A 14,074-nucleotide genomic window follows, 5' to 3' on the forward strand; every position below is an offset into this window, starting at 1 on the left:
TGTTTCCGAGCAGACTTCACTGTATCAGACACAGCTCCTGTACAATTGTATCTGACCTGTACTGCCTGTTTATTACTGTGCACTTGCGTTTTTCATGATTTTTCAGAACAGTAAAAATATTCCGTAATTTGCTTCCAACTGAGCAGTTTGAAACTTCCCTGGTGATACAAAATTAAAATTGATTGCATATATATCTATATATATATATATATATATATATATAATTGAACAGCCATGATATCAGAACCAGTTCCAGTGGACCGTCACTTCTGCAAAGTGGACAATTTACTTTTAACACAGGCTTTCTGTTTTCTGTCAGTTTCTGCTTCTCGACCATTTCGGGTTCTCAAACAGTTCGCCAGATTCTAGTCGTGTCTTGGTCAAGTCCTTCTAAACTCCATGCACGATACACATTTGGCTCATTCCTTTTTTCATTGCAATATGTGTCATGAAGAAAACTGAACACAACGGTCCGCGGATGCTGCGAATTTAAAACAAAAAGGAAAATTTCTGGAAAATCTCATATGTCTAGCAGCATCCGTCGAGACAAAGAGACAACGTTTCATGTCCAGTGACGCCTCCTCAATTCAGAATACGCGTTACTGGACCTGAAGATTTGTCTGTGCTTTCTCTCTTCACAGATTCTGTTGAGTTTCTCCAGCAATTCCCTTTGTTCATATCATGCATCCTGCTCGTTACGGCAATCACAGGACACACCAGCGATATGAACAATCTAACAATCTGGATATCTGTTATTGTTTGAACAGAACACAAGGAGCTGCGGCTGGTGAATGGAAAGCATCGCTGTGAGGGAAGAGTAGAGGTGTTCTACAATGGGACCTGGGGAACAGTGTGTTCAGACACATTGGATCCACACGTTGCCAAAGTGATTTGTAAACAGCTTCACTGTGGTGAGTTCCAGAATGTTGAATACGACGCTCAATCATTCGGAGCAGGAACGGGAACTATTTGGCTCGATGAGATGGAGTGTCTGTCACACGAGTCGACACTGTGGCAATGTCACACAGATCCGTGGGGTCAACACGACTGTCAACACCGGGAAGATGCTGGTGTAGTTTGTTCAGGTAACATGACAAGCCTTCTCAATGTTCGGGTGTCATTTCAAACATGAATTTCCAATAGACTGAGCATCTTTCTCCTTCCAACAGAGAGCAATGTGACAAAGGAGCAGACCCTCAGTTCAACTTACTGCCATCAACAATTAGGTGCGTCTTCGTTCTCTATGTGCGAATTCTTGGAGATTCTGCTTTGTACTGCATTCAATAATAATCAGTTCTGTACCACAGATACGCAAGACAGTGTGCACTTGCATGGAGGAAGCAGCAACTGTTCTGGAAGAGTGGAAATCATGTGCGATAAACGCTGGGGAACGTTGTGTGGCAATTCCTGGGATATAACTGATGCTAATGTTGTCTGCAGAGAGCTGGGATGTGGCTTCGCTCTATCAGCCCGAGATGAGGCCGCTCTCTCCCAGGAGAAAGATGTTATCTGGCAGAATGATGTGAAGTGTAAGGGAAGAGAATTCTCTCTGTTGGACTGTCTCTCCGCAGCTCCAGCTAAAAGCAAGTGTAACCACAAGGAAATTGCCAGTGTAAAGTGTTCTGGTAAGATTGATGCTGACTGACGTGCGCCATTAATGTTAAAAATCAGGGCAACTATTTGATTTCCTAAGTTACATTGCCCTTCATAATTATTCGTACTTTCTGTTCCACAGGATCCGAGTTGGTGACGGCCTCACCTTCACCTCCACCTGCGGGTATTTATGACTGATATTATTATTAGTATTTGTGTTCGCGTTACTTTCCTGAAAAGTGACATTGATGCTGTTGGCATTTTCACGATTTGGAAGCTAGTGTCATTGTTTCCTTAATGATGATTATTTACAATTTTCCATGGCAGACCTTAACTGTGCTAAACCCGTTTGTACTCCCTCCTTTAAGGGCAGGAAAGTCCGTCTATTTCCATGCCTGTTGTCGTCTGTTCATCTTTGGGAGTCTTGTTAATCTGTGAGTTAATCGCATTACTGGTGGTCATGCAAAGAAAATTCCAAATGAAAGGTAAGCATCATTTCTACCAACTGAGATAACACTGCGTCACTTTCACTGTTGCATATGTTCTCGGGGCTGTACGTTTTTATTGCACTTTTCGAGCATTTGACTGAGATGGTCACGATTGTTCGGCACTTCTTGGCTGTCTGTTTTCTTCGAGGGACTTTGCCCAATGAAGCGCGAAGTTTTAATAAACACTCAGATAAATGCATCAAAACTGTAAATAGCAGTTAAAAGAATATTCTAACTGTGTGAAGTATGCATCAAGTCGCTCAATATATTTGGAGAGAAACTGAATTAACGCATAATGTGGAGTTGCTACAGTCATCATTGGGAAAGAAATATAATGACTGCACTTTCTTATCTTTCAGTTAACATATACATGACATTCCAGAGCAGGTCAATGATGGCAGCAATATTTCTCCGTTTCATTGAGTTATTTGCAGACTGCCTCTAAATATTTCTTCATTAGTTACTATTATTTATGGTTCTTGAGTGTCTGGGTGCTGCTACCACAACCCAAGATCATTGAGAGGATTAAGGGTCCTTTTAAGGGAACTTCCAGTTAGGCAACAATTGGCTTCCCTTGACTGAGCAAATGATACTTCTATACTTTGCACAATAATTTAAAAGCGTTTGCTTGGGGACCATTTTCCACGAGTTAGCAATGAAAATCAACACTAATAACAATCATTTTCTATCCTTTCACATGCTCTTAATTTTCCTTTCCATATAGCCAGAAAAACTAGGCACTTAGTCTATCACGATCAATGTCATCAAGGTTCACCTTATTTCATTCGTCTCACGTTTTGGTTTTTAACTAATTGTCATAATTATGCAATTGTTTAATGAAAGTAGTCCAATTCTAACAACATTATTATCAATCTTGTTTGTTAGGACCACGGTATGTTGAACATTAATTTGTAATCTCCTTAATGGTATCACGTTTTTTAAAAAAATATAGGTTATTAGCATTTTCGTTTTTTCATTGCATTAAAGAGTTTCATTTTCTGCACTCAACATCTTCACTCACATGCACCATTGCGAGCTGTGAATTTTCTTGAATAGATATTTGAATCAGCAAAATTAGAACAAAATACCCAAATTTATACCAACAAGAACATCTCCCTCTTTCTGTTTAACATACTAGGTTCAGTAACTGATGTGACATGGAAATTAATCATGGCCTGTTCACTTGTTTTTCCAATATGTTCTCCCTTCAGCGATCAGTTAACGTTGTGTGAAGATTCTAATCTACAGCATTGTGCGAACTCGTTCTTCTCTCCCCTGGTTCTTCAGATATAAACACCTTGTTTCTGCGAGTGTTCAGCTACAAATGCTGACCAGTCTATTGTTTATTCAACAGAACTTAACCTTGGTGGCACAGGCTCACGCCTTGGTTTGTACCAAGGAATTTATGAAGAAATTGAGAATATTCCCCCTGGAAAGAGGACGGATCACAAACATGGACCAGGTATATATTTCCTATTGTATAGTGAATCATGACTGGATAAGTATAGCTTCCATTTAATTTGCAGTCTTCCATGATCAATGACTGAATGAACATGATTAATAGTTAAAACACAGTCGTCGTGAGTGGGAAGCTATCTCATTAACTGTGTCTCTGTCCGCATTTCGTGAGATGAAGAATTTCAATATGATAATTCCCACTGGCCTACATTCCTGATAGATTATTTCTGGCATTTATTTGAAAATGCAAACAGAACTCTCAATTTCACTTCTACCCTGGTTCCACTCTGACCCCTTCAGATGGGTGGACAACTAATCAATTCGTCATTGATTTTAAAATAATATAACTTTTGCAGTAAGTATGGATTACAAAGCACCAAAGAGCGGAAGCAAAATTGAGGAATCAATGTATAAACAAATATGATGAATCACAGAAGATGAGTGGTGCTGAAAGTGTGCATATGACTCTGAAACTTTGCAGGTGTTCAGATGCAGTGTAAATGAATGGAAAGAAAATGTCTGGTAGATGATAAATGTTAAATTATCCATTTTGGTTGGAATAAAATTAGAAATGACTATTATTTGAACGGACATGGCCTGAAAAGTACAGATAGCAGATTTAGGACCAAATTGAGGAGGAACATTTTCACCCACAGGATTGAGAATTTATGGAATTCCCTGCCTCATCAGATGTTTTTAGAACTGGGGTGAATAATGTTTTGAACGTTAAATTCGTGAGTAAGTCGAACTGAAGCCACGAAAAGGTCAGTTATGATCTTATTGAACGGCGGAACTGGCTGGAACGGTCAGATGGAGTACTCCTGCTCTTAGTTCTTTTATCATATTCCTTCCCGCAGTGGGTTCACTTGACATTATTCCAGATATTTATACAGGCACGATTAAAGAACAATACTTTCTGTTGTCACCCTACAATTAATAACATAAAACCTTCAACTACAGTTCATAAGTCTACGACATACAGGATCAGGATTAGATCATTTGGCTCATCGAGTCTATTCTGCCATTCAATCAGGGCTGATGTGGTTCTCAACCACTTTGATTTGCCTTCTCCTTGGATGTTTTTATCCCCTTATTAACCAATAACCTTTGTATTTCTGTTTTAAATACACACTGATTGGCCTCAATAGCCATCTGTGTTCCATAGATTCGCAAGCCTCTGGTTGAAGAATATTTGACTCATTCTAAATCTTATTGGTCATGGCTTCTCTTGGAATTCGAGTTTGAAAATAACTCTCCATTTTTATTTTTAGTAATTTATGCTTCCATTGACTCACTCAATCGCATTGAATACTACACCAGCCACAACTTGACCGACAATAATCCCGGATCTGAAAATCTTGAGGTGAAATCCAACAGCATTCCAGGTGTGTATAGCATCACTTTCTGTCAATTAATTTTCGTCCTACACCCTCTAAGCTGTCCAAAACTTAACGGTTGCAACCCTCACAAGGTAGTGTGACCACTGGAATGTTGGTTAAAGAGAAAATCGCTGTTTTGATACCACATGATCATGGGCATGATCTGTCCGGCTGTCTTGTTGCTCACAGAGATTATAGAGCCTATGACCTCTACTTGTAATGTTCAAAGAGATGTGCGTTCGATGTCGTTGCTTTCAGGAACTGCACTCACACCCATTCCCGAAGAAGAATACGTCTCCTTAAGCTGAACATTACAAAAACAACCAGGTTATCATTCTAATCGCATTTTTACAGCACACCTTGGCCCACAGCCTTGTATGTCTTGACATTGCAAGTGCATCACTGAATACTTTTTTGAGCGCGTTTTGCCTCTCTCACCCTTCCTGGCAGAGAGTCGTAGATTTCCTGTTTACTTCTCCCATCACTTCTCTGAAATGTATGATCCCTGATCTTTGATCTCTCCACCAAAGAGAAATGTTCCTCCTGTCTTCCCCAACTACTGTCGTCATCATTTCATGACTCATCGCAGGCATGCCAGCAACTCTGCATGCTCAGCTCCAAGTCAATCAATTGCAAGATAGATACAGCGGTAGATCTCTCAGCCCTTTGTAACTCTTCCTCCTTTCAATGAGATAATTCCAAACTATGGTGTGGCCTAAATCCAGCTCCCTACCTTTGAAGCATGTCCATAAATACCTTTGATCAACAATAATCTCGGCCACATTTAAAATTAAGAATTGATCAGACATCAGCTAATTTTTGGGAAATATATTTCCAAACCCTGTACAGCTTTATCCTTTCTTGACATCTTCCCTGAACGGTCTGGCATTAATTCTGTGTATAACACCTCGAGCTAAAATAGTCTAATCAGTTGAAGTAGTTTACTTTATGTTCCCTGTCTTATCCGGGTTATTATCTTGAATAATTCAATCATATAACCTTTCACCTTCTCATTTCCACAGAAAACAATCCCAATTTGCACCAACTCTGCTCATTCCGTAACTTCAGAATTATGACCTAACTCTTCTGGTCTCAGTTTCCAGCACTTGCCTTATCTGAGACATTCGTCTCGTTTTCTAGTTATCGTTGTTGTGTATTTCAATTTGTATCAGTGATGCTCATCTTTCTCTCCAGGTCGAATTCGTGGTGAGTATGACGATGTTGAGACTGAAGATGCAGAATGTCATGATGCAAAGTTACAATTGGACAGTGATCCTGATGAACCCCTCACACTTACAGATGATGACAGTGGTCTTTGTTCACTCGGTGAGTTGAATAACAGATACTCACATCTTTAACCACTGTTCTGTGCATTCACACTGCCATAATTCCTTTCCATTCCATGATAATATTATATTTGCTGAAAATCCAAGAACAACGTCCAAACCTGTGCCTCATTTCCACACCTTGTCACTGAGAAAGCAATGTATTATTGGAGAACGATTTTTATTTCAATAGCATGAAGAACCGTCTTTAAAAAATGAATTCGATGCTATTCATCATACACTGCATTGTGTCAGTTCTTCGAATAGCTGATGTTCACCTAATTTTGTAATTACAAATCTACAAAATTGCTGTTTCAATGCGTCATCAACTGGCTGTATGGAGAATATGAAAGATGGGGTTTTACGTGCTCAACAGTTTGAACGGTTTAGTTCTTGTAGCTCACAGGGAATACAGAGCCTAGGACCTTTACTTGTAATGTGCAAAGAGACGTTTGTTTGATTTGGTTGTTTTCAGGAACTGCACTCACACCCATTCCCGAAGAAGAATACGTCTCCTTAAGCTGAACATGACAAATGCCAATAACTCACGGTTGCCTTTGAAACCCAGACTAGCTGACCAGCTGCTTAACCATTTTAGTGTTTTCGAATGGCATTTTGGAAAAGAAAAACTGCTCCAATGTTCCTTGTATTCCCAGTTATCCGCTTCCATTATTCTTCACCTTCTCTCCTTTTTCACAGAGAGTTGTTTAATTACTGTTGTGAGTACTCTCCTGTAACATGTAACAGTCACCACACTAACAACCAAGGTCCTATGTTTCTTTGAAGAATGGTCACCGGGCCTGTAACTTTAACTTTGATGTGCTCCAAACGTGTCCAGACATGCTGGGTTTTTCTAGCAATTCCCGTTGTTTGTTTCTGATTACGAATGGCCAAATGAGCTTCCCTGCACTGCATGATTCGATAGAACTATGATACAGCCGTTGCCATGTTACCTCTGTTGTCCAATCAGAAAATACATCTGACTTCCCCTGATAACTCGCATATCGGTGGCGCCTTCACTGTTGACATACACTGGATGTGCGATCCAAACTTTTACAACGTACGCATCAAACCCATAATTGCGACGTTTTCCTCTGAGTTCCAATGTTTCTGATGCAGAGGAGAGAATGGGATGCCTCGGCTTTCTGCAAAATTCTGAAATATCTTGAGCACAATGTAATGTTGGAAATCATCATGGGAAACTTGACATTTATTTTTGAGTTGAACATTGAATACTTTCGTGAGGATTGTTTAAGTTAATGAGGAAAGCAACTTTTATTGTTTCACAGAGATCTATTAAATTATTTTAGGAGTGCGAAAGAAACCATAGATATTTGTTTATCTTGCAATTTCAATCAACATCTCACCTGCAAAATCGTACATGGCCAATGATATACTTTTGAACATTTCATATCTACTATACTTTAGGATATTGCCCAGCCAATATTCGAACAAACCAGAGGCGATGATCATTTATGATATTTTCAGTGAGCTTGTTGATTGTAGAATAAATATTGGCCCAGTGATCACTTGCTGCACTCATCTCTGCTAATCTTCAGAGTAATTTCCAGGCTGTCGTTTGCATCCAGCTAAACACACAGATAGAGAAACATGTCAATGTGCCTTCCAAATATGGCCCGTCATCAGTCTGACCTTGCTGAGGCAGAATTAGTCTTGTTCCTACTCCATGGAGTGAGAGTTTCAGCTCGGGATTGGTAGATTCATGTGCTGTGAATAGAGCCAGAGGCGACTTGAACGCGTGGACTCAAATTATTTTCTTTATCATTTCAGGTAGATTTTAGAAGCGATTTCAACATGGGACGTCCCAATATTGCGAGAAGTCGCCGACTGTCGTTTTGAATCTCCAAAATACTTTTCTCAATATAAGCTGCAACTGGTTGTAATTCAGCAGCATGTACTTTGGCATTGAAATGTATGTATTTGCAGATATATATACATTTGAAATATATCTGAAAAATTGCATGCTGTGTGTTTTAATGAATTAAAAGTGGGTATAAACAGAGAGCATCGAAGTTATTTTTGATGTGTGCATATATTACATAATTCATTTCTCAGTGTGAATGTTTGAAGTCACAATAGTGGACGTTGGTCCTGTGGCTTGTCAATGAGGTATTGAGGAAATTCCATGTGAAATTGCTTTGCTTTCTCATACCGAATGAAGGATGCTTTTAAGCTTGTCAAGGCAAAGAATTCTATGAAGTGCTGTTTTGCTATTTATTGAAGGAAATGTTCTGTCCATGAACTGGGAATATTTCTGAAAGTGATGTTGCAAAATGTAGGAGACAATTCATCAATAAAAATGCAGTGATTGCAAGTTTGTTTTGGGATTCTGAGTCCGTTTGTTGATGTCAGTGCCAAGTGTATGTGTGTGAGTGTCAGTGAGTAAGTGAGAGTGGTTGTAATTAGCTGTGCTTGTGCAACTGCATCTCTGAATATGAGAATATTTGTGCTTCGGCCAGTACGTTGGAAAGCCGATTGCAGGAGGGAAGTACACAGGAAATGGAAGGGAACTTGGAAAATTAACATACAGAAGGATCGTGGCTTACAATCTGCTTTTGTGTAAAGGTAGCAACGCAGGTGGGTAAGGTAAGCAAGGAGGCACATGACAAGGTTTCCTGCATTAGTCGGAAAATACGTGGTATAATTTTTATGCAGTCAGGTTGTGTGTTGTCGAACTTTAATTCGGCCACCTTTGGAAGATGACACACAGTTCTGGCTGCCACTCCACCGAAGTGACATGGAGGCTTTGTTGAAGCTACCACTGAAAGAACAGCGTGCAGGTGTGGGACACTGCAAAGGGTGTGATGCATGCTCTATTTGGAGGGGCATGCTTGGTGTGGATCGCCAAAGTTGCGAAGGTGACAAAGTTGTGGAAGCGCAATTTTGTCGCGGGGTAGGGGTGGGGGCGAGGTGTTAATTTTGAACGAGCAGAAAGGAGGAAACTTCGGAAGGCTATGAATTGAGGCACGGCATGTTTGAGAGTGAGAAATGTGTAGGGTAATATTTTAAGGTGTAAACAAGCAGGGAGTGGTGGGTGAGAAAGACAGAACCGAAAAGTAGAGACAGAGATTAAAAAAAAATGAGAACACATTCAGAGACGATATCTGTGACTGTGTCTCTGTGCAGTGGAGTCTCTGTTTATTTTAGATGTTGAATCTGTTGAAATTGGGTTAAACCATTCCCCACTTTCTCTCAGTCATCCCTTTTGTTCAAAGTGATATAACACTGATGGTCATGTTGATGCGAGTTTCCATAAGTGTGTCTTGCATTTTGTTGTGTTTGTACCAGTGTGTCTGTACCTGCTGCAATGAGATACACTTTATCCGGGAGGGAAGTTTGATTGAAACAATAAACTAAAAAATGCGAGAGTCAAAGGCTTGGAAGTTCTCTCGCTTTCTCTCTCTACCCCCTCCCCCAACCCCGTCCTGCTCTTATATTCCAAGTGAGACAATGCCAACCAATACCAGTCCATAAGCGGCAGATATTTTTTTCTTGGATAAAGCATTCAAGCCTGTGAATTTCCCCGGTTACAATGATACTTTATTCTTCAAGGAGAAAGTGAGGACTGTAGCTGCTGGAGATCAGAGCTGAAAGCGTGTTGCTGGAAAAGCGCAGCAGGTCAGGCAGCATCCGAGGAGCAGGAGAATCGACGTTTCGGGCATGAGCCCTTCTTCAGGAATCATTCTTGGATGCTGCCTGACCTGCTGCGCTTTTCCAGCAACACGCTTTCTTCTTCAAACCTGCGCTTGTAGAAATTTTGTTCAATCGATCTTGCCCCTGTGATATGAGCAGAAGGAGATGAACAGACCCAGTGTTGGCCTGAGCCCTTCAAATATTAAATTCTTCCGTCACTTAGAATCTGACTCAATAAATTACATCTCCCTCCAAATTGCACAAAGTTCATCATTTCTCCTTATAAAAACAATTCACAGGGACGGTCCAGAATACAGTTGCCAGCAAATGTTCGATTTAAGGTGTACAATGTCAGGAAACAGCCCAAATATAAATCATTTCGACATTGCAGAAGAAACTCATAGGTTTTTCAACATAAACATCTTTCACTCTGATGGAACCCGAAGTAAAATTGCAATCATCTCACGAGTGTGTGCATGTCTGTGTGCCTGCATCTGTGCGAAGCGTATGTGCGTCAGTGTCGTGTGTACCAGTGTGCGCGTCAATATAGATGGTTGTCTTTCTGTATCTGTATGCTGCGTTGAGTTGGTCGCTCTCTTTTCGTCTCTCTGATGGTCCGCTTGATGGCTTTCACGCTGCAGCTTCTCCTATGCAGTGGCGTTGGCAGGCCAGCAGAGGGTGGTGTTATATCAGTTTTAACACAAGGGAGTAATTGGGTCAGAGACATTTCTCTTCTCTCTTTCTCTCTCTGCCTTCTTCTTCTCTCGTCCTCACTCCTCCATCTCTCTCTCTCTCCCTCTCCCTGTCCCACTCTCACCTCGTTCTTCCTTCATCTGTCCCCTGCTCCATATCTCTCTACATGTCTGCCGTTCTCCACACCCTCTCCCCCACGCTTTATCCCTTCTTCTCCTACTTCTGATCCCTCACTGTCTCTCACCCTTTCATTTTGTCGTGTTCCTGTCTGCCCTGTCCCTCTTCCTCTCTCCCTGAGTAACTCGGAAAATATTATAGGTAGCAATGAATTACCAGGAGGAGGTCAACTCGTGTGATCAAGACACAGGCTATGGTACCAAAGCACTTCTGTTGACCTGGACTGCACACGGATGTGTACACTTTGCCATACATTTCAGAGGTGCATAGTAGGGTGAGCCACAGGCAGTAATCAAACTAGTGCATTTGCTGCCAATTCCCGCGGATTCCAAGAACACGTCACGTGGGTTATGAATGATTGTGTATGTCCTCTCCATAAAACCAGAAGTGGGAACCATTGCTTGCTCACTGTAATGGATGTGGCTATCAGATTTCCGGAGGTATTTCCATATTGGTGTGTTAAGGTAAAAAGGGTGGTGGAGGAGTTGGTACCTTTCTTTACCCAGTATGGGTAACCGAGGGAGATTCAGTCAGACCAAGTCTCCGATTTTGCTCCGCAGTATTTAAGGAAGTCATAGATAAATTCTGCATGCAGCACCTTAAATAAAATGCGTACCATCCTGAATCCAAGGGAGCCTTGGAAAGGTGGCATCAGACCCCGTAGATCATGTTTATGAGCGTACTGTCAGGGTTACCCAAATGCTTGGGATAAAGGTATCCCATTCACATTGTTTGGATTAGAAATGCAAAAAGCCTCCACCGCTTCCTCTGGCAGCTCATTCCAAACACGAATCATGTGAAAAAGCTACACTCAGTTCCCTTGTAAATCTGTCCCCTCTCACCTTGAACTTATGCACCGTGTGTTTGGTTTCCCCCACCCTGGTGATTGAAAAGCCTTGGATACTCACGTTATGTATGTCAATCGTGATATTGTAAAGCTTTACAATGTCATCCATCAGTCACCTACAATCTGGGGAGAAATCAGTCCCAGCCTATCCAACCATTCCTGGCAACACAAACAATCCAGTTTAGATTACAGCATTGTAAATCTTTTCTGCTTTCTTTTCCAATTTAATAACATTCCCAACGAGCCTTTTATCAATCCTTTGTCTATCCAAATATTTTCATCTCTCATTGTCACACCTCACTCCATTTTTCACTCATTCATCCGTCCCTATACATTCTCCAGCGTATATATGAACAGCTTCAGAGCCAAAGTCCATTCTGAAGGAGGTCAGGGAACCCGAAACGTTAACTATGCTTGTTCTCCACAGACACTGCCAGACCTGTTGTGTTTTTTTTTTAACAATTTCTGTCTGTTTCCGGTGAATGTTTCAGTGCAAGACAATGTGGGAACAGTGATCAAAGTTCAGTATGTTTAAGGTAGGTAGAATAATGATCATACAGGTCCTCTGGTTCATGTTTTAGAATAGTCAACTGGAGAAATTAGGCTTAAGTGATTCTTTTCAGGAGAAATGTAATTTTGTCAGGTGGGATTCATTTAAAGGTCAATGATCAGAATTCGGAATCACGTGGAATCATACAGTCGTACATCACGGTAACAGACCTTTTGATCCACTCGTCAAAACTGATCAAGTTTCCCAAAGTAGAGCAGTCCCATTTGCCTGCAGTTGTCCCATTCCCTCTGAACTTTTCCTAGTTATGTAACTGTCCAAATGTCTTTTCAATTTTTTAACTACACCTGAATCAACGTCTTCCTGTGAGGCAGAAAGGTTAGGACGGCAAGATTCGGAAATTGCAAATGACAAGAGATATCAAAAGTTTAGTCAGAATGAGAAAAGGAAGCACGTGCTTAGGAAATTGAAATCAAACAAGACCATTGCGAGGTTTGAAGGAAGCAGAGAAAACATTAACAGATGAATTATCAGTGCTAAAACAGACCATAAAATGTTGTTGGCCAGTAGGATCAGGGCGATGTATTGGTGCATTCAGAGCAAGAGTTCGGTGTGAACAGACTCAAGGACAAAGGAGGGAATTTATGACGAAAGCTAGAGGAAGGGAGTCAGGTCCTTCGTGAATATCTCGCATCCGTATCCACAAAGTAAGAATGAGATGGATGATGGCAAGTTTAGGGAGGAATATGTTGATATTCTGGGTCACGTCAAGATTAGGAGTGAGGAGGCTTCGGGTGTGATGTGAAATATCAGTTTAGATATGTTACCAGGATATTGAAGGATTTGGTGGCTGGGGTATTTGCTGAGGCTTTGTCAGAGATTCTTGTATCTCTTTAGCCACAAGAGAGGACACAGGAGACTGGAGAATAGGCAATGTGTTTCGTTTGGTTAAAAAGAGCATCACTGTTAATTCAGGGAATTACATGTAGTTGTGTTTTTCATCCATGGTAGTTAACTGCTTGTAGAAGATTCATACAGACGGGATTTGCTCACATTTGTTAAAAGAAGGGCATATGAGAGATAGTAGCCATGGGTTTACGTGAGATGCCGTGACTCACAAATTTGACTGAGTTTTGTGAGCAAGTGATGAAGATAATTGATGAGGGTAGTGAGTAGATGTTGTTGCCGGCAAAGACTTTACTGAAGCATTGAATAATCTCCAGTATGTCTAGCAGATAAAACCACATGGGTTCCATGGTTGTGAGTTTGTAAGATAAATCAAAAATTGGCTGGGTTGGAGGAGACAGAAAGTACAACTTTGATATCTGTTTTCTGACTGGAGGTCTGAGAGATATCTCTTTGCAGAACGATCCTTGTTGTGACCTGCATTGTTTGTAAAATTCATTTAGCTGATCTGGTTAGTAAATTTCCAGAAAATATGAAAATTACCGGAGATGTGGATAGTGAGGACGTCTGTCAAAGCATACAGCAGGCTATGGAACATTTGGAAATTGGAGCAGAAAAATAGCAGATGGAGGTGGATCCAAAGAAGTGTAATTTGATGGACGTGGGAGCTCAAAAGCAAGAGGAAAACACGTCAATGAAGGTCAAGAATTTTGGTAAAGTATTTGATAAATCCCTCGTTGTAGATTGGTTCAGAAAAGTAAGTGATATGTAATCCATGGTGATATGGAAAGTTTGGTGTAAAATTGAATTGACCATTGAAAACACAGGATGTTGCAGAACCGTGTTTTTCCCTGTCTGCAGGTGATTAACCACATATATAAAATTTGGATGAAAGTGTAGGTGGTGTCATTAGTAAGTTTGCAGACGACGCAAAAATTGGCTGATTCTGCACAGTAAGGAAGGGTGTCAAAAGTCACAACAAGTCATGGATCAGTTAGACATTTGGTTGGAGAATCAATGGATAGCGTTTTACCTGGCAAGAGATG

The 14,074-nt window shown here is 40.8% G+C and overlaps 2 protein-coding genes across 2 annotated transcripts in view; both read left to right on the plus strand.

Moving 5' to 3' along the window:
• Positions 1–13,650, plus strand: part of LOC148144497 (scavenger receptor cysteine-rich domain-containing protein DMBT1-like) — a 36,097-nt gene extending 22,447 nt beyond the window's left edge. Inside the window, exons 7-14 of the mRNA XM_087975354.1 lie at positions 768–1,108; positions 1,295–1,625; positions 1,736–1,777; positions 1,962–2,078; positions 3,436–3,543; positions 4,811–4,924; positions 6,113–6,244; positions 13,532–13,650. Coding sequence (XP_087831480.1) covers positions 768–1,108; positions 1,295–1,625; positions 1,736–1,777; positions 1,962–2,078; positions 3,436–3,543; positions 4,811–4,924; positions 6,113–6,244; positions 13,532–13,650 — 1,304 coding nt within the window. The remainder of the gene's footprint in view (positions 1–767; positions 1,109–1,294; positions 1,626–1,735; positions 1,778–1,961; positions 2,079–3,435; positions 3,544–4,810; positions 4,925–6,112; positions 6,245–13,531) is intronic.
• A 3-nt stretch (positions 13,651–13,653) lies between these two features.
• LOC148144498 (scavenger receptor cysteine-rich type 1 protein M130-like) overlaps positions 13,654–14,074 on the plus strand; it is a 32,279-nt gene continuing 31,858 nt past the window's right edge. Inside the window, exon 1 of the mRNA XM_087975355.1 lies at positions 13,654–13,785. Within this exon, the coding sequence (XP_087831481.1) occupies positions 13,654–13,785 (132 nt within the window). The remainder of the gene's footprint in view (positions 13,786–14,074) is intronic.

Source organism: Chiloscyllium plagiosum, unplaced genomic scaffold (genome assembly GCF_037043375.1).
Source record: "Chiloscyllium plagiosum isolate Xiang-an unplaced genomic scaffold, Cpla_swu_hap1 HiC_scaffold_27, whole genome shotgun sequence".
Taxonomy (NCBI): domain Eukaryota; kingdom Metazoa; phylum Chordata; class Chondrichthyes; order Orectolobiformes; family Hemiscylliidae; genus Chiloscyllium; species Chiloscyllium plagiosum.